The sequence below is a fragment of the Pholcus phalangioides genome, unplaced genomic scaffold, assembly GCF_987345545.1.
Source record: "Pholcus phalangioides strain wild (caught in Gottingen) unplaced genomic scaffold, Ppha-v1.0 ptg000001l_1, whole genome shotgun sequence".
NCBI lineage: Eukaryota > Metazoa > Arthropoda > Arachnida > Araneae > Pholcidae > Pholcus > Pholcus phalangioides.
This window is the reverse complement of record NW_028301594.1, coordinates 7,495,001-7,515,869: the sequence shown is the minus strand read 5'-3', so window position 1 is coordinate 7,515,869 and position 20,869 is coordinate 7,495,001. Positions and strand designations below refer to the sequence as shown.

General features: G+C 36.7%; 2 protein-coding genes across 8 annotated transcripts in view; one reads left to right on the top strand and one right to left on the bottom strand.

Annotated features, from left to right (window-relative positions):
* The window catches only part of LOC149089787 (acyl-coenzyme A diphosphatase NUDT19-like), a 53,677-nt gene extending 47,768 nt beyond the window's left edge, over nucleotides 1-5,909 (top strand). For all 6 annotated transcript variants that reach the window (XM_089247464.1, XM_089247446.1, XM_089247473.1 and 3 more), the window contains exons 3-4: nucleotides 1,419-1,626; nucleotides 5,236-5,909. In XM_089247464.1, the coding sequence (XP_089103590.1) occupies nucleotides 1,419-1,626; nucleotides 5,236-5,456 (429 nt within the window). In that variant the 3' untranslated portion in view covers nucleotides 5,457-5,909. The remainder of the gene's footprint in view (nucleotides 1-1,418; nucleotides 1,627-5,235) is intronic.
* Nucleotides 5,910-8,646: 2,737 nt separating this feature from the next.
* The window catches only part of LOC149089786 (phosphoenolpyruvate carboxykinase [GTP], mitochondrial-like), a 32,273-nt gene continuing 20,050 nt past the window's right edge, over nucleotides 8,647-20,869 (bottom strand). Inside the window, exons 7-11 of one of the 2 annotated variants that reach the window (XM_089247381.1) lie at nucleotides 20,387-20,591; nucleotides 20,130-20,233; nucleotides 17,251-17,346; nucleotides 16,773-17,011; nucleotides 8,647-13,762 (exon numbers count right to left, since the gene is read on the bottom strand). In XM_089247381.1, the coding sequence (XP_089103507.1) occupies nucleotides 13,544-13,762; nucleotides 16,773-17,011; nucleotides 17,251-17,346; nucleotides 20,130-20,233; nucleotides 20,387-20,591 (863 nt within the window). In that variant the 3' untranslated portion in view covers nucleotides 8,647-13,543. The remainder of the gene's footprint in view (nucleotides 13,763-16,772; nucleotides 17,012-17,250; nucleotides 17,347-20,129; nucleotides 20,234-20,386; nucleotides 20,592-20,869) is intronic. The other variant, XM_089247357.1, reaches the window with a different exon arrangement.

Sequence of the window (20,869 nt, the reverse complement as noted above, 5' to 3'; positions counted from 1 at the left end):
ATGAAATTGTCTTTACTGACGAGTCACGCTTCTGTCTGCAACACCACGATGGTCGGATTCGAGTCTGGAGACACCGTGGAGAGAGGATGCTGAACAGCTGCGTTATGCACCGCCACACTGGTCCTGCACCGGGTATTATGGTATGGGGCGGTATTGGATATCACTCTCGCACTCCTCTAGTACGCATTGCCGGTACTTTAAAAAGCCAGCGCTACATCTCCGAGGTGTTGGAGCCAGTTGTCCTTCCTTACCTTCAGGGCTTGCCCACAGCCATATTTCAACAGGATAATGCGCGACCACACGTGGCAAGCATTGTCCAAAGGTTCTTCGTCAATCGCCAGATTGAATTGCTTCCCTGGCCAGCTCGCTCTCCGGATCTTTCGCCGATAGAAAACATGTGGTCCATGGTTGCTCAACGATTGACCCAGATTACATCCCAGCTGCCACACCAGATCAACTTTGGCAACGCGTGGAAGCTGCTTGGTCTGCTGTACCCCAAGAACACATCCAAAGTCTCTTTGAATCAATGCCGAGGCGTGTGGCAGCGGTGATCTCCAACAATGGCGGCTACTCTGGCTACTGATTTTGGCAGGAACCACACTTCACAGAAGTCTATAAATTTAATCATTTGATGCTTGGTCAACATGTTATCTACAAAATAAATATTGTTGCGATATCTCTTGTCTTTCTTGGTGTTGCAATTTGGGTGGCCAGCAGTGTATTTACGAATTTATGTGATACTTTACACAGTGAAAACAAAGTTATTTTGAGAGCTAAATGTCAATCCGACATCACCGCTTGAAGTTATTTTTAGCTGCTCATTGTGTCTTGAGACATTTCGTCTCTTTATATATTCTTTTTTTCCTCAATAATACAAGAGTTAAACCTCCTTTCTATGACTCCTACATGAGCTTTGCTTTATTCAAACCCCCACTCTCAATAGAAAGCATCAAAAAACGCCATCTTAACCTATTTCCCAACGTTATTTGTTATTGAATTGATTCGATGTGTCACTCAATGTCAAAATAGAGTTACTTAGGCCTACTGTCTAGTCATTTTTTTTTATTTGGAAGAAACAACTGGTGTTCCACAGAGTATGCCACGAAATGTGTCAAATGTCTAGTCATTGAAATCAAAAATAAGGAATGAATCTTCAAAGTAACGCACCAGCAGGATTCGCTGTTTCGCTTCCTATTTGGCACTGCTTAGGCACGTACCTGCTACATGAATGTGCCATTATGAACTGAATAATTCCAGGATGATCATCATCCACGCAAACTCATTCCTCTAACGAGTCTTGGAATATATGTATCATTAACGTGTTTCCTTTTTTTTCATGATGCTATATTGTTATCTATGTAGCGTTCATTAATGTTCAGTGGTGTTTATGTGAATTTTTGTTTTTTAATTGTGCGCAGTGGTGTACGCCGCAAGAGATGCTGGAAGAACACGCCACCAATGCCGTCTTCATGGCTCCTCCTCAGGTTTACGAACTATCGAGGCTCATCCATTTCCAGTCATTCCAGTCCTTGCAGTCATTCGCGATCCAGAGGGCACACAACGGCGTCGAACGGTGGTTACCAGTCATCATCACGTGCCTCGATGGAGCAATCTCTCTTTTGCCAGGTACTACCGATTTATGTCCATCAGTCACGATATTTACAATAACAGTAAATTCAGACATTCGCTATTTTCACTTCAAAAATGGAAGGCAGGTGGCAGCACCAGCATGACATGAAAACGCATAACTTGACAACGTATATATGTCAGAGCCACAAATATACACGCACAACACCTTCTTGCATGTTACCAATTCTTTAGAATTTCAGCAGAGTAATGTTTACGAGGTGCATTTATGGTTAGTTGGCAATGTAGTAGTTGTCAAAGTCGAATAACGTCATCTACTGCATGAATATGCCTTCACGATCTAACATTCCTGTGTGACTCCGGTTTTTTCGTCATGTGCGCGAGCACACACACACTGTAACTCTCTCAGAGAATTGTGAATGCATTTCTGAAAGGCCCTGCACGTATTCTTTTCTTCAGACATTTATAAGAAATTATTTTCAGACTGTCTGAAGAGTCCGTGAACCTGCATGATAATGCAGGTCAAACGGCCTTCAAGCATAACCTCGATATTTAACGATTTAAGTCGTTGAACTATGAGGTCACGGGTGAATGGAAACAGTAAGAAATGCTTATTTGGGGAGGCCACCGCCGCCATTAGCGTATGAATGAATGAACAGCGATTTTTTGTGATGCGACCGAACTGGATGTGAAAGTCTATCAAGAAGAAGAAGCCAAGCTGAGAGTTTTAATAATCAATCATTTCTCATTGCTAACGAGAAGGAAACAACTCTTCGTCGCTCTTCGCTACCTCATTAGTTGTTTCTGGGAAGGTAACGGCTTTAGGATTCAATTAGTTCGGGTTGAATTTTGGAGTGTTTGCACTACTACTACTACTAAACCACACATGCACCTCGTCCACATTCCTCTACGGAACTTCTAACGAATTGGTACATGTTGGAATGTGAGTGTGCATGTAGTGAACCTGACGTTGATGGTTTGCACTGCCGAAAACACCACACGATTCACAAAAACCGTAATGAATGCTCACCTCTATCGGAAGCTTCCTCGAAATCCCACTTTACATAAAAATGCCAGTGATGTGGCCCAACCGGAGCAGAGCTGGCTTAATAACATCAGAGGCCTCCCCCCGAACGAAGTTATGTTCGGGGGGGGGAGGGTGGCAACTTGACTGGAAGTGCACGATAACCAATTCACATCATTACTCTTGTAAATCAGTGTACCAGATCTTATTGTACAGGGTACCTGATTATCATGAGGCCACCTATGAACTCGACAGGTTGCGCCAACTAGAGGCTCCCCCCCCCCCCCGGTAGCCCATGAGTTAAGGCGTTTCTGCTCTTTCCTAAATTTCTGCTTACTTTGTCCGTTTTCGAATTTTTCCACCACTTTCTTTCCCTTTCCCACATTCCTTCCAGCTTCTTTCTTCTAATTTTTTCCCCCCTTCCTGTCTTCTCAGATTTTCTTCCCGTTTTTTTTTTTTTTTTTTTGCTTCGCCCTAAATTTCTGCCCCTTCCTTGTTTTCTCTAAATTTCTCCCACTTTCTCTCCTTTTCCTGCATTTTTCCCGCTTCCTTCATCTAAATTTCTTCTCTTCTTGAGCTTTTCTGAATTTCTGAGACTCTTCCGGCCCTCTTTATGAGTTTTGCAACCCCCCCCCCCTTTTCAACTTCTAGCATTCCTGCGGGTAGTTATAGTTACCCTTGAGGAAGATAGACCTTAATGGTCGTCATTGGTTATCTAATTGGATGACGGATCCGTAAGTCGAAGCAATTAGAGCTAGAAAAAAAAAAACCGAAATCATTCCCTGATATTTGAACAGTATTTCTATAAGCTTTATAACATTCGCAGTCGGCAAGTTTTTCGAACGGTTCAAGTTAAATATTTTGACCGATTTGCTTCCGCGTTTGGAACCGATTGAAACGTTTTCTGTCTTTGATGTAAAAACATTTTCTCCTCAGCGTCAAACAACAACGTCTACGCAATCGATTTCGAGAACGCCTTGAAAGACAGGAATTCGTCAGACTGTGACGGTGCGAGTATTTTAAAAGGTGGATTATTATCTAGACAAGAAGATTCCCAACGTTTTTAGTTCACGTGGAACGTTTGACGAGTACGAGACACTTCCACAGAACTCAAACAAATACTATATGGTTATACAAAGAATATAGTGGAACCTCAATAACGGACACTTTTTGAAGGTTGTGAAACTGACCCCAATGTATTTCTCTATATATTAACGGACACTAGCGTTAACGGACAAAACTTTCAGTCCCATGGTATCCGTTATCGAGAAGTTCTACTGTATAGATATTTTTATAGCGTTACTTACAGCTTTTGATACCGTAGAGCAGCGGTTTCCAACCTTTTCTGACTCGCGAAACACTTTTAAGTAAAAAGTTCTATGGTGGAGCCCCGTAGGCCAATTTTTCAATTATTCATCAGTTACTGATTTATTTTTACTATTTAAAAATATTTATAATTATTTTTTTTAATTTTACTGTTTTTTTTATTTTCCTCGAGCGGCCGCGGAGCCCCTGGAGAGTGCACAAGGAGTCCCAAGGGCTCCGTGGAGCACCGGTTGAGAACCGCTTCCGTAGAGAACCTCGGTTGAGCCGGCTATTGGTAACTTATGACCTAGACATCGTCATATATATAGATGAGATCGGATCAGGTTATGGTTTCCACTGCCTTTTCCCTTCCCGAAAACATAAAAGTAGGATTGATTTCTTCAAAAGTTCTTCTCGGTTTATAATGATGGTAAATACGGAATTCTAAAGTTCCTAGATCCTAGATCATAAATTTACAGTGTTCCGTGGAACCTTAGGGTAGCGGTATGCCGCAGCATTAAAAGCTAACCTTTGTGCGGTCGTGTGGGCATGATGATGGATTCGATCTCCGCAAGCAGCACAGTGGTGGTCAGCTGAAGTTTGTTTTCTGGGGTTTTCCGACTTCGAGGTGTGAATTTAAGGCGGTCATATCAAGACTCCTAATATCAAGAACTCGAGCCATAAAATTGATTTTTGGTCTCACAGCTGCTGATATTCCAAGACTGCATAGTTATTAAAGTGATTTAATCAACCAACTAAACGATTGAAATTCTCAATTATCATATCACTGCTCACTTCCATGGACTCATTTACATTTTTCATTTTTCTACTAATCGGAGGGTTTATTCCTGGCACTATTTTTTCAGTCATCCTGAAACGACTTTAAACTTCTGGTCGCGTGGTCTCTTAGTCACTCGGAAAGACAAAAGTCGGGTAAAATAATCACATACCAAATGCCTATATTGAGGAAGTCCAAAAATAGGAAGGGGGGGGGGATAAAAAACTTCGCTTTTCTTTGTCTATTAATTCGTTAGAAGAGCCTCAGAGTAATATTTACGAGGTGCATATACCATGATAAAAATCATCATGCTCGATTCTTGAAGGGAGAGAAGGAAAAATTGGCTTTTTTTTATGTTATAGCGAATGCTCTCTAATTTTGAATATTTTTCGTATCTTCAACATTAGCTATTTTTTGACAATCAATTGTAAATCATTAGTTATAGCGCGATTCTCGTTATAACGGACTGTTACTGTAGTTGTGCGAGTGACTTTTAGCGTCGGGGTATTGCGTCTAATTCCTTGATTTCTTTCTTCTGCAGGAGACGAAATGTATCCTCGTAAACCGGACCTCTACGGTCGGAATCCGGGACCGGACTACGCTGTCACAGTCGACGAAATGAGAAGAAGACACCCAGGGCTACACAGAATGGAGGTCAGGGGACCCATATGCACCTCGTTCTGCAACATCGCTCCGCCCTGCGGCCATCTACAGCCACTGACGTACCAGCCTGATAGGCCGATGGTCGAATCATTCTTATGATGAATTCTCTTCTCTTACGATGAAAGATTATCAGTTCGAGAAAAAGAACGATTGCCTGCCCTTCTTCTCGTGTGGAGCAGTGCGCAGAAATTAAAAATGGCGTAAAACTAGAGCGAATGCCATGTGGATTATGCAGCGTACTTCGAGTCCGTCACTATGAGAGACAAAGAGAAGTCGTATTACTATATTGTAACATGAGAAAATATAGGACATGAATATTGTGCCTGCGTACGTTCGTACATAGAAGAGACTGGAACTTACATGGAATAATACTCCATTAGGTCTTATTCAATTACACTCAGGTAAAAAAAAACAGCGTCAAATTATTACGAAAAAGCGCTTTACCATTTTCTGAAGAAATTCATTTTTTTTTCTGATTTGTTGTATACACTTTTAAAATGTATATAGTATAAGTATGAAATTATAAATAAATTTTTATGTATTTCTTCGCCACGATTCTTTCAATTTATTGCACTAATAGAACAAATCCATCTACGCCGAAGGTACTCCAAAATTTTTTTAATTTCCTTTCGTTGTTCATATTCACAACTAAATAAATTGTTAAGAATTAATTAACTTAAGAGAGTTAACGTTAAGAACTAATTAATTTAAGATAAATTGTGGTTCTTTTTTCAATATTTCATCTGATTTTGTTATTGGCTGTCAAGACCGCAACTTGGGAAGGGGGGGGGGGGGGCAGCTGGTCTAGTGTCCCTGGACCAGAAGAGGCGCGCTTTTAATATTTTTTCTAAAATACAAGAGGGTGCCAAAATGCACGCTTGCCCCGATTATCGAGTTGCGGCCTTGTTGGCCATTCAGCTCCGTGTTTCACTGCCAAAAAAAAGACTTTCTTCCTTAGAATAATGAAAAAAAGAGCTCGGCACATGTGCTGTGCGCGCGTGTGTGCGTGGCCCCCCACATCCCTCTAGGCTGGGATCTTTTACGGACTCCCGACGAGACTTTCAGGGGCCCCTTTATGATGAATTTATAGCGTGAAAAAAAAAGAAAATAAAATCTCTCCCAGGCCTCAGGGCTGGAGCCTTTTCAGCCCACCCCTTGTGGGGGCCATGGAGCTCAGACGTGAAGACGGGCCTGGAGAGATCGAATTCCGTAAATTCTTTCATATATGCGCACGGTCCAAGTCTAACGTCTTCGCGAAATGGGCACGTCGCTCAGATTTCAGACACTGAGACTACTCGATCGTACATGCACGTTGTAAACATTCCTCCTGAGGAATTTCTAATAATTGGTGCATGCCCGAATGTGAGGTTTTGTTTTCTTTCAGTATTTATGCTGTCAGAGTGCGTGTTTCGTATTATAATGTTGCTGCCATCTGTGTTCCATATTTTGAAGTGAAAATGGCAGATACCTGAATCAGGGCTAGACAAATCTATTGCCCGACCGACGTGTGCTTGGGGTATGTAAAATTTCGAAAAAGCACATATTTTTTCCGACAGCACACACACACACGCGCTGGCATGTATGTAACGGTAAAAGCCCGAACACTGGTAAAACCTAGGATTTACCGGCAAGACCTAGGTTTTACCGAGCGACTTGTTACAAGCCCGAAATACTCTTGTAAACGTTTTCATTTCGGACTTGGATGAATTCAAAGGCCGTTTTTAATGAATCAATAAACCACCATGAGCTCCTGCTGCCTATTAATTAACTAGTAATTATAATTATCCAATAATTACAATTAATTAATAATTAACAAACTAATTATTGATTAACCCATTAATTATTAATTGTCAAATTAATTAACCAACATGAACTTGCCAGTTCCTGACGCTAACTATGTAAGTAAATCGTAAATTTATGAATTAATTGATTTAAAGTTCATACTGTTCGGAGTGAACTAAAATGCCCATTTATAATTAGTAATTATAGTTATTTTTAATAATAATTATTATTAATGGTTAACTAATTTATTATCATTGTCAATTATTAATTATTTAATTAACTAAGTTAGTCAATTACTAATAATAAGGGGCATGACGAAACAAAAGTGCACTTTTCATTGATTCATTAAAACGGGCTTTTATTGTTCGGAGTAAATTAATTAATTATCTTGGAACTAATACGTTCATGTTGATTAGTTAATTATAATTAGTATTTTTTTATAACTATTGATTAATTAATAAACGGTAGAAACTAATACGTTAGTATTAAAAAAGGGGTGTGGCTTGGTAAAAGTCAGAAATGAAAACTTTCACAAGCGTATTTCAAGCATTTACCAACTCACCATGCATGGGCGGAGATACGGGGGGGGGGGGCAAGAGTCAAACGTGGAGTCGACTGATCTAATGTATAGATGAATTGACATCATCATCGTGTCCCCCCAGCAATAATGACCTTGCCCCCCCCCAGACTTCCAAGTCAATCTCCGCCTATGTCACCATGGTCTTACCGGTAAAAAAATCCCAGGTTTTACCAGTCTCTGCACTCCAATACCAACAATTGTCATCAAAGAATGCATGGTCTAACATGAAACGCGAACGCACTGGCGTTTCGGAACGGCCGCTCCGCAAACATTAAAACAACATTCTTGTTGAAATTTATCGGGAGAAAAAGAACACCATGCATGCAAATGTAACCTGGGGAAGATGAACAAACCGTACGCAAATCTGCGTCACAGTGAATAAAAGGCACGAACGCCAGCCCGCAATTATCCCGTACTTCACAACTGTTAAAGACGCTCGCGGTTGCACGCTGGAATAACTTCACAGGGCTGGCGCCTTTTAGTCAATGTGACGCAGATTTGCGTACGGTTTCTTCATCCCCTGGTTACATTTGCATGCATGGTGTGTGTTCTTTTTCTCCAAAATTTCACCAAATTTCAATTTCAACAAAAATGCTGTTTTAACGTTTTGCGGAGCGGCCGTTTCGAAACGCGTCCCCAGTAATTTATGAAAGTCCTTCCAGAGAATATTTTCAAGGATATTATATGTAACTTTATTATAAATAAGAGAATATTCTGAAGTTATTTATAATAGTAGTCCTAGCATATTCTCGAGAATTTTACATCTCTAGTAATGTGGCCCAAAATAGTTCTCTCATTGTGGCGTAAAAAAACTCAAAAGGTAATGCAAATCCCCTGAACAAAATGTCACCTTAGTACAGAGTTGGCTAAAATATAGAAATTAATAAGTATTATTGACTACGACTAATTAATTTTTAAAACTCAAAATTTCCAACAAAGAAACTTTTTATTTATTCACAGAACCATAAAACACAAGAAATATACCAACAACACATAAATTATACAGTCTCTTTAATCTCTAATATAATTCTTTCCTAAGGGTTTCAACAACATTTCGTAAAGAAAATTGCATACAGAGAATTTTTAAAAAAAATGCATTGACGATTTCTAATAAAATAAATTTCATTAAAAAATATTCCAATTCATAAAAAAAAAAGAGGGAAAAAACATTTTCCTTTTAGTGAAATATCAACAATAGAAAAAGAAAATCATTAAACAGGAATGCTTCTACAAAAAAAATATTAAACATTATAACAGACAATACAAACACTAAATTTTTGCATTGGTCTCTCAAATAGGCATTGGACGGCCACCCTTCGAACGAGCTACCTACTTAATTTACATGTGCTGTTGTAAGAAAGCTCTTTAAAAAAATCGGAAACAATTTTAACGTGCAAGAGAAAAATTGTGCATTGATGCAACAAGATAGTTTCCTAATTGAATATAAATAAATTCAAAAAAAAAAAAAAAGAGCATTCTGAATTCAATACCATAATTGGGTGTTTTGTATACATAAAAAAAGTTGACAAAGAAAAATCAGTTCCTTATTTAAAATTTTATTTCCAGAAAAATACCTCAAAATCAAAATTTGATAATAGCAAACACTGGATACATGAAATTATGCAAAATGTCTTCATATTGCTTTTAAATATAATTAGCAATCATACAATTGTTTGATTCTGTGTGTGTGAATTGATTTATCCTTTCAGACCCAGATTACAGTAGCATAAATTTACAGGTTGCCGCTTCTCCCAGTAGATATTTTTTTAACCTCAGGAGTCCAGCCTCGACTCCACAGCGCCTGAGTGGTGGTAAGATGCTCCTCTACCACCACGAAGGTTGCCATCAGGTCCCAGATTCTAACCTGGGGAAGAATATGGATAACATATTTTCCCTAATGAGCTCGAGACGACCACCAATAGATGGCACCTTCATTTCCAACCCAATTCGTTAGCGGCAGTAAATTGCAATATAGTGATATGGCTGGAGTTGAAGTAGCCTTGACTCCAAGGATTGTAGTTGTTCTATTGTTAAAGTCCAGACTGAACTTTCTGAAAAAGCAACTCAGCCTTTATGTTAGTGTGTACCAGGGTTTGAAAAAAAAAAAAAGGGTTATAAAGAAATGTACCAACTGAAAACTAACATCTGATGATGAAATAAATGCGATTCCATAAAAACAACTATTAAAAAATATTAAAGTAGGAAAAAAAGTGATATGCTTTGTGGTACATTGTTACGAGGTTTCCAAAAAGAAAAATTACATAGCATTAAGAATCAAATCTCAGATTAAGAACAAAACTCCACGTTTTGATTTCATTTGCCAATCATCTGGCTGAATTGCAATTATATGCATTCTGCAGTGAATAAGAAAAAAAATGGCATTTTCTTTCCCATTTCCTTAGTCTATTTTTTTCTTGGTGTGTGGGAGTCTGCATTTGCTTGTGCTAAGACATGCTTTCTATGTCTCGAAAAGAGGATAACATTTAGAATTAAAATGCTCCTGTAGCCCACCAGAAGCAAACAAAGCGAGTGGTGGAAAAGATATGTTTTTGGTTATGTGTAAAAATGAAATGTGAAAGTTTTCTGGCTTAGGCCGACACGATGGGAAAAAAGTTTTCCTCTACCGACATCTGTTCTCACGAGTGGCTGTGGGAAAGCTTGTATTTGACTCGTCTTCCTGCTTGCATTGCACCATTTTGCCGGGATTGGTCAGTTGAGCAGAGAGTTTTTCCTATTTGTTGTAGAAATGTTTTACAGTAGATACCACTTATGCAAATCCTGTTGATAATATTATTCCGGTATTGTCATCACTTATGCAACATATGGAATGAACCAATATCCTAACATAGGAAAAAATTCTTTAGGATTTTAACTTATATTATGTTTTGTTTCGTTTGAAAAAACCATATCTATGGTCATCCTATTGAGTTCTATATTTGTTTCAGTGGGTTTCTGATAACAATAACAGATTAATAACTAAGTCAGTGTGATCACATTAGTGGCATGTAGTGCATCTTGATTTGGGATAGATTCTAAAATAAATGTTTTTTCCTGTAATTTATGTCAGTTACATTTCCTGATTTCGCTCTTTGTTGGCTATATCCAAATCATAGAACAAATGTGCCATTTGTGTTTGTTTTTTTTTGTTTTTTTTTATAATTTTTCAATACAATAAATGTACTTGCAACGATGAAGAATCTCAAAATTCTAAACTTAACACGATATATTAATTTTACATACATACGATAAAAATGAAATTTGAACATTCTATGTGCCCTGGTGACTGGCATTGCAACTCCAAGAGTTCAACTGTTGATGTTAGCACACCCTAAGGTCTCTCTCTGCAAAGAAGGTTTCTATGATGTGATCACACAGTATTTCAAATACAGAATATAGACTACTGAACTTCTTTCATGTGACCAGAGAGGGCTTTGGTCAAGCCTATAGCCATTAAAGCTCAAAAACTTTCTTATTCAATTTTAACATGCAAAAATGTCATTCATTATAGGGTACGAGAGTTAGAAATAAGTAAAATATGCTACATATCGAATCAGATTTCAATCATTAAATAATTTTTCACACAAACTCATGTAAAAAAAATAATTTTTTTAAAATTCAAATGTTTCAAGATTAATTCATGATGCTTTGCTTTTATTTTGAAATGTAATGAATGATTGTCGTTATGATCATGGTCATATTTTAAATTAATATAAACACATTCATATGAATACATAAAATCCAATTCTAAAAATTAAAATATCAGTTATAATGTAGATGCGATAACAAAATTTGTCTTCTCTTTTTTTTCACACCAAAATATACACATCGAAATGATTAAAAGCTATGAGAAAGCACACACACAAAATTTTCTCTATTCATAGTATTTCAGAATAAGAGCGCCATGCATTTATGGTGTCTGACTTATATGTTTCGTGTTCTAGTGGTGCTGCCCTCTGTCAAACCAGTAAAACAATGTTGATTGATATATTTCAAAAGCACCCAAAAAAGCCACTGTATCCATAAATTTAATAAAACCGTGGGTCTTACTCAGAGAAATATAATACTTGATAATTTTATAAATCAACTTCTGTAATCAAACATAATTTGGTTCTTGACTCAACTGAAGAAACACGCTTGATAAAATATACTCACATATACTTGACATGTAAGTAAGCATAAACATGCGTATCACAATCAACCACTCATAGCAAGATCTAAAAAACGAAGCAATGCATCATAATAAAAAATGAACCCAAAAAAAGCTCTAAATTCCCACACGACTACAATTCAAGCTCATTGAAAATAGATATTGAAATATTTCACAGAAAACATTTCACCAAAATAGATTGACAGAGAGAAAAAAACCCACTAAAATATAAAATGCCTATATGCATTTCTACCAAATACAATTACAGTATTGAAAAACTATAAAATCAATTAACACAAATATGCCTCAGCAAAGGAAGAAAAATAGAATGTAAAAATACTGCACAGAGAGCATTTGCAGAAAAATTTTGTAAGCATACAGAAAGCTATTTCAATTACCATTATTTCACCGTTTTGGAACATATAGAGAATTGAAGAACCTCGAAATAAATTAATGATACAAGATTATTTTTTCCTGTAAAAAATTTAAATTTTAGGAGAGAACTCTTTGAAAATTTTTTTAAACTAGCAAAACTTAAGGAAAATTTATTTATTTATGAGAAGACACATTAAAAAAATCATTCGCAGTTGCCTTGTTTTGAAACATTCTAATAAAAGATGACTCCAAAACAGGCAAAAGCCCAGCAACTAATGATACATCCCCTCAAACATTAACTTTTCTTAATAAAATACATCCATTTTCAACAGCAAAGCCTGCCTAGAGAGCTCCTTAGCAAAAGCAGAGAAAAGTAATAACCTAATTAACTGTTTCATGCACATATTAGCATAATTTTTGAAAAAAAGGAAAAAATAAAGGATACATTATAATCTTTTTATCGAATCAAATATTCATAGATAATATTCGAATACTCAAGCTTCTAATAAATAATGGACTAGTCTTACGAAATAACGTTTTTAAAAACATTCTTTAAAGACTTTTTTTATCGAAAGATTAAAAAAAAAAGTTAACTTCACATTTTTATCCTTCTTCCATGTAAAAAACTTGACATGCCTCAAAAAATACAAGCCAAAAGCACTTGTGTATGATCCCTATAAGAAAATATAAGCCTCGACTCATTACGTATCCCTCGGAAGAAGAAAAAAAAGCACGCTCATACAAAGTTCAGTGAGAAATCACAATCTGCTCACAAAGCAGGTTCAGCTCATCAAAACTACAAAAAACACTCGACTAGCAAATGCCCAAGCAGACTGATAAATAACTACAGATTCCAAAAAATTATGGGGGAAGTTTAAAGAGGAATGATTCAAAATAAAAATGTTAAAATTAGGCGACAAACAACAAACATGTATACACACAGAAAACAAACTGACATATGCACACAGAAGATACGAAATACAAAGAGGGAATTAAAAATTCACAACAAAAGCCATTTCTTTATGTAAATGAAAAAAAATTAGAAAGTTAAAAGCATGCATGGAAAGGGAAAAAACATACATACATAAAACCCCACCAATTTTCACAAAAAGACATAGCTAACAGATAAAACTTTGGCCACTGACACAAAGTAATAATGAACATTGATGTTGCAAAAAAAAGATTGAATTAAAAAGTAACCTACACATGGTGAGGCTTGTTTTTAAAGCGTATCTAAGTGTTCTCCCAAGTTATATGCAAAAATAACACAATTCTTTTCTTTTTGTTTTCCTTTCAACTATTTTACATTTCCTTAACCCTTTCTTGTAAGTTCTGAAGTTCTCCAGAGATCTCTTCAGGCAAATCTTTATCTAATTGTTCCGTAAGATATTTCTTAATATCTTGACATTCCTGCATCCAGAAATCTTTCGGAAGATGAAACAAGGCATCCATATCCACTGATGTTTCAAGGCCATCTGTGTTGAGAGTTCCCTGCTTTGGGATGTAACCGATTGCAGTTTTCTGAAATTTAAAAAAAAAACACCTTTCTATAACATAGCTATAATACTCAATAACAATAGACAAAATACAAGGAGCTTAAGTGTTGCCACTAATTTCTACCTAAAATTTATCATTTTATGTGAAATACACAAAAACTTCAATACAACAATACTTAGCAGAAAAAGAAATTGTTGTAGAGTGATTATAATCACTAATAACTCAAAATAATGATAACTATTGTTATTTTGAGAGGCCATATTATTAACTCATGCCACCAAATTTATGCTGTTATATCTTTTCTATATTGATATTGTCAATAGTATCAGAAAATGCACTTTCAAGTGTTTATTCACCATGAAAAATTACAATTGATCAGAATAGAATGTTGTGATTAATAGAATTTGGTTACATGCACTGTCCCTGTAAAGGGGTTTGTTGCATTTTACTTTTGTTCTCACATAGAAACTAGCAATATCAACTTCATTAACACTTTCGGTGATTATGGCATGAAATACCAATGTTATTAAATACCCTTGGGAAAAACAAAAACTTTCAAAGTTAAAATTGCATGAGAGAAAATTTTGAGCAAATTATAAAAAAATATCTTTAAAGCACTTTCAAAATCTCTAAAAAAATATTTAAAAAATTCCCCTGATGACAGATTAAACACTGTACGAGAATTACTTTTTCCTCTTATTTTCTTAAAAAAACTCTTCCCCAGATTGTTCTCAGCATACATCACTGCTTTTGGTACATTCTGATTTGGGAATAGTAAATAGTATCGTATTGAAAATAATTTAACATTAGACTACAGGCAACTACAAAAATAGGATTAAAAAATATATACATCATTGTAGAGGGATTTATCGTTATATCGCGTATTGTTGAAGCAAGAAGTTATCATTTTTCATGAGTATGATGCATTTTCTCTTTTCTGGGTGGTGTTTATGATTTCACACCTTATTAAAAAAGCCTTTCAAAATACTGATGCTGAGATAAACTCTGAAAGAAAAGCCAGCCGTTTTGACCAGAATCTAACTATGGTCCTCTTGAAATCTGGACAAGTTCACTATCCAAATATGCCAGAGACACTTTCTTTCTTTAACATGCAGAGTAGCACAACTTTTCTTTTGAGAGTTGATCTCAGCATAAATATCCAGAAAGTCTCTTTTCTCATTGTATTATTGTGGTTAGAGGTGCCCCTAGTGACCTATCGTTGAGCTACTATGCCTATACTCAGCACATTAAGGAAAGAGAAGGTTCGTGTCTCAGTGACATTTTGGATAGTGCATTTTCCCAGATTGCAAGACCATTTATATAATTTTAAATTTATATAATAATAAAGAAGACTTATAATTGTTCAATATCTATTGGAGACTGCTGCTTTCCTTTCTAAGATCTTGGTATTTAGTAAGAAAATATCTTTTCTTAGTATACTGTTGGCTGAAAAAAGGTCTCTCCCTTCTTCATAATTTATGTTTCATCAGGAGAGTAAACTTTTACATAATAGCAGAACAAAGTGTGTCAATTGTTTTGCAAAGTCTGTATTTTATTCAATTACTTTGATATATATATGTAAAAAAGAATAGAGCTGTTAGCCATTATTATAATTTCATGTGTAAAAAACATTCTTAATACAAATACAAATACAACGCCACAACAGGCAAAATGCCCAACGAGGTGGCTGATAAAAAGATGCCCATAAAAATATGGTTGTCATATGTTTCAAAAATACAGCAACCCAATTAAAAATGCAATTAACACAAATTACAAACAATATATACACATGATAAAATATTATACAATGCCCATAAAGAATACTTATGGTTGTCTTATTCTAAGAATGGATAGCTTCTCGATTTACCCCAACATGTTTATCGTATTTCTTTTTAAACGTGTCAATTGTGTTACAATTTACTACCTCCGGGGGTAAGCTATTCCATTTATTAACAACCCTATTGGAGAAAAATTCCCTGCGACACCATAACCTTGCATTGTCCCTCACCAATCGATACTGGTGTCCCCTTGTAAAAGCAGTCGATTGGCGGTGTACTAAAAGTTCATGGTCCATCCTATCCATCCCATTGAAAATTTTGAACACTTCGATCATATCTCCTCGACACCTGCGTTCATCCAATGTAAACATATTCAAAAAATGAAGTCTTTCTTCATAACTCAAGCCCTGTGTGCCAATAAGGACACGCGTAGCTCTTCTCTGCACCCCTTCAACCAAGTCTATGTCCCTCTGTAGGTATGGTCTCCAAAACCTTACAGCATACTCCAGTCCAGGACGAACTAAGCCTCGAAAAAGAGGAAGAATGACTTTAGGAGAACGCGAAGAGACCTTTTTGAAAATGAGACCAAGCATTCTATTCGATTTTTTGACAACCGCTGAACAATGTTCAGAAAACTTAAGTCGCTCGTCAATGAGAATTCCCAAATCGGTGACTCTAGTTGCATCCGGGATAGTGACACCATTCAACTCGTAAGAGAACCGTGGGTTGTTCGAACCAAAATGAGCGACCATGCACTTATTTACGCTAAACGTCATGCTCCATTCATTTGCCCATGCTGCAATCTTGTTTAAGTTGGTCTGGAGCAACTCCCTATCGCTTTCATTCCCGATTACCCCCATTAGCTTCACATCATCTGCGAATTTGCTAGTAATTCCATCGATACCCTGATCGAGTTTATCGATAAAAAGTGAAAAAAGTATGGGACCAAGGACACTTCCCTGAGGAACTCCACTTGTGACGTCTGTCCAACCAGAGAATTCCCCGTTCACCATAACTCGTTGCGACCTATCTCTTAACCACGATTCTATCCAATTCAGCAAGTTGCCCCCTATTCCAATCTCGTGTAAACGCTTCAAGAGTTTGCCATGTTGGACCCGATCGAATGAGACATAAAATTGAAGAAACTTCAATTAGAAAAAAAATTAATCCTTAAAAATGCTTTGTGCATCTCTTCAAAGCCTTGAATATAGGATCAAAGAAATTTCCTAAGGCAAAGACATTAATATAAAATTCACCTGAGCAATGTCTTCTCCATCGACTCTCCTGCAAATCCAGTCAAGAACTCTGCTGTTTTCTCCAAACCCAGGCCAAAGAAACTTTCCAGATTCGTCCTTCCTGAACCAGTTGACATGGAATATCTGTGGAAGCTTTGTTTGCTTGCGCTCTTCAAAACTCAACCAGTGCTTTAGATAATGGCCAAAGTTGTAGCCAAAAAATGGTCGCATAGCAAAAGGATCGTGCATGATCACTTTGCCTAGGAGATAAAAGAAAATTTCTCAAGTTTGCGATACAAATGCAAAGCGAATACGCATCTTAAAATTTCATTACTTATCTTTGAATGACCAGATTAAATTTCTGGACAATCATAATGTTTATGTATATTTAAAATAAAATGTATGAAAGCAAAATCGTTTTGAATAGAGCAAAATTAAAGTCAAAATGATAAATCTTTAGTCAGAAAATTGTTTCCTTGTTATGACTAAAAAGAAATACCTTTATGTTCTGCAGCAGCAGTTGCTTCAGAGCGCATCGCAGCACCAAGAAATACACCATGTCGCCAATTTAAAGATTCATACACTAAAGGCACTCCTAAATAAGTAAGAAACAATAGAAATTACTACTACTACACCACACATGCACCTCTCCCACATTCATCTGCAGAATTTCCAATGAATTGGTGCATGTTGGAATATGCGTGTACATGTTGTGAACCCAATGTGAAGTTTGCTACTGTGTACCGCTTATTATATATATGTGTAGTGTTGTCATCAATTTTTCTAACTATGAGTGAAGTGCAATAATTACACCATTGTAGGCCTGCTGCTTTCTGTGATGAAACTTTTTAAACGAGAGATCGGCTGGCATTCGTGCCTCAAAGTCAGAAACCACAGAAAACAAACTTCTGTCGACCACCACTGTGGTGATCGGGGGGGGGGAAATGAATCCAGGTTCTTGCAATGAAAGTCCGTCAGCCACCACACAGTGGCCAAAAACAGCAGAAAAATAACTGCATTGAAATTCAATACAAGAAACATTGCAATGAAAATAATCTAATCACAGTAAAACTTCCACAAATAGCCACCTTTGAAAAATGGTAACCTCCAAACAACAGCCACATTTTGTAGGAACCGAACGCATCCCTTAGACGTAGATTTAATATTACAACCTCAGAATAATAACCACTTTGGGGCCGTTCAAATATTATGCAAGCAATTTTTAAGCCATTTTTGACCCCCCCCCCCCCCGTCAGCAAAATTTCGTCATCAGCTCTGCCCCTCTGAATCCTAACGCATATTGGTGGGATCAGAGACGTACACTGGGGGGGGGGGGAGCTTGTGACCCACTCACACGATCAAAAATTTATTTTTTTAATACAAAAAAAAAATTTCAATTTGAAATTTCGGAAGACAACACCTTTATATGTTATTATAATCAATTTCTGTTAATTTCAATGTTATTTGAAGGCTATGAACTCAAAATTTATCTTTAATAAATTCATTGCAACCCACCCTCTAAGCCATATAATGATAAATAGCATAAAGGCCTTAAACCTGCGGACCAAATATGGCCCTGGGGGTTATCTGATGCGGCCTGCCCTCCTCAAACCTAATTTCGTAAAAATGACCTAAGCGGCACATTTACAGATTGCTTAAGTGTCCCGTGGTACAATTCCAGAACATTTAAGCAGCCCGTGGCACATTTTCAGAACATTTAAGCAGCCCGTGGCACATTTTCAGATCATTTAAATGACCCAGAACAGTCCCAGAATACTTAAGCAATTCATGACACATTTAGAGATCGCTTGAGTGACATGTGACATAGTTTTAGAGCACTTAAATGGCCCACAGTGCGGTTATACATCTCAATTTACCCGTGGCATATTCTCAGATTATTTAAGTGATCCGTAGCACATAATTACAATCGCTTGAGTGAAGCATGGCACAGTTCCAGAGCACTTGGATCAGCGAAACAAAGATCACTAAAGTGGCCCTGTAGGGCACTTATCAATGGGGGGGGGGATGTTACTTCAAGTGCCCACAAACTATCGAAAGGTTTTTCTCGTTTTTGGAGCACTGAGTAAAATGCCATATTTCATATTTTCTTAAAGGGTGGTTGATGACGTAAGCACTATCCAAACCCCCCTTCTCCCTTGTCATCAAAAGTCAGCAAATCGGAAACTCCCCATCAATGATAACATAATACTTGAACAGCTTTGGACATGGAGTCAAAGAAATATGCATATTGTGATGAGAAAAATAATTCTGTACCCGATTTTCAAGTGAGTTTCCATCCCCCCACAAACTCTATGGGGGGGGGGGGGAATGTGCTTTCTTTTCCTGGGTATAAATGCTAGATGGGTACATTGAAGGCCGTGGAGAGAAAAAAATAACTTGGAGAGATCAGAGGAGACAATAGAACTGTTGTCAACACTCCAATCACAAGGGAGATATGCAAGCATCTGAAAACTAGAAACCCTTTGTTCAATCAGCACTTCCTACTCCAAAGGCTATTTCTGTCCTAAAAATGAAGTATGCAAATATAGAATGAATAGAAATATTTATCCTGGGTATTAATTTTTGGATTTTTGTCAATCTTTTAAAAAAACAAGAATATTTGTTAGTACTTATGTCAACTATCAGACTAGACCTGGGAACGTCCTGGAAAGAATGTCTAGTTTATCGTGGGTGAGAACAAAGAACTATTAGGGGTTGCTGGTCTATATCAGTTTTTCCTCCCTAAGTTTTTTCTGTTGTGTTCTATCTCAGCATTGCAGGCTCAAATCTTATACCAAAATAGATACAAGCATACATTTTGATATAATCATTTATATAAAAATAATCGTGATTAATTGCCAGATGGATTACCATTTTCATGCTTTACAGATCACAAATTTGTAAATCTTTTCTCCAGAAATAAAATAGCCACTCTCAATAGCGGCAATATTTTTAACAGTCCCATTACTGGCAGTTGTTTACAGGTTTCACAGTAGTTGGAATCAATAGATACAACCCTAGGAAACAAATTTAATCGTACACAGTAAGACCTCGGTATAACATCACTTTTAATGTCGTCCGGCCCATAAACACTTTATCAGTCCTTGCTAGTATATAGTGAATTGTAATTACCCATTATTAAGTCACCCTGCTTATGAAGTTATTTTATTAAGTCCCAACGGGTGATGCTATACTGATGTCTGACTGTAGGTGTTACGACCAATGTACGAAGTTTCCAAATTTTGGACATTGGACCTTATATGTTCAAAATTGTGCAAATAGCTCTTTTAAAGAGGAATTATAAAAAATACTTTAGCCATTTACTTTACAGAATAAAAACAGATCAACAATGAATTTTAAAAATATATATGACTGTACCTTTGGGTCTTCTTCCCCCAAATATAATAGCATGGACTGGAACCCCATTTGGATCTTCCCAATGAGGATCCATTATTGGGCATTGCTTTGCTGGACAGCAAAACCTATTTTGATAATTGGAAGGGAAAAAAAAGTGTCTCAAAAATGTTTTTCAAAAATAACAAGATCAAACTTATAAATGAAAAAATATTTGATTATGCAGTTTGGTTTTGAGTAAACAAGTTCCTATAGATTTTTTTCCGCATATATGCTCATACCTAGAATTAGGATGAGCAGCTGGCTTGCCTACATCAGGTGTCCAGTTGTCCATACCGAGCCAAGATCTTATCTTCACACCAGATTGAAGTTCATCTTCAAGACCTTCCCAGAAGACACCGCCATCACTGGTTTCTGCCACATTTGTAAAGACTGTGTTCTTTCTAATACTATGCATGGCATTCGGGTTAGTATTCATCGAAGTTCCTGCAAAATAGTTAATACCATGTTATATGATTTGGTTACTGCAGTGCAGCATCAATATAATAAACACTGTAAAACAATTCTGCTAAAGAAGAATTCACAAAAATAAAAGTAAAATAAAAATATTAAGATAAATCGTAAAAAAAAATATCCCCTTCTCAGAAACTATTCAAGATGGATCCAGATTATAACATTCTTTAAAAAGAACTGTCATTAAAAAACATGAGGAGAGGGAAAACCCTTTAAATGAGAAATCTTGTTGAGTATTAGTAAGAGGAGAC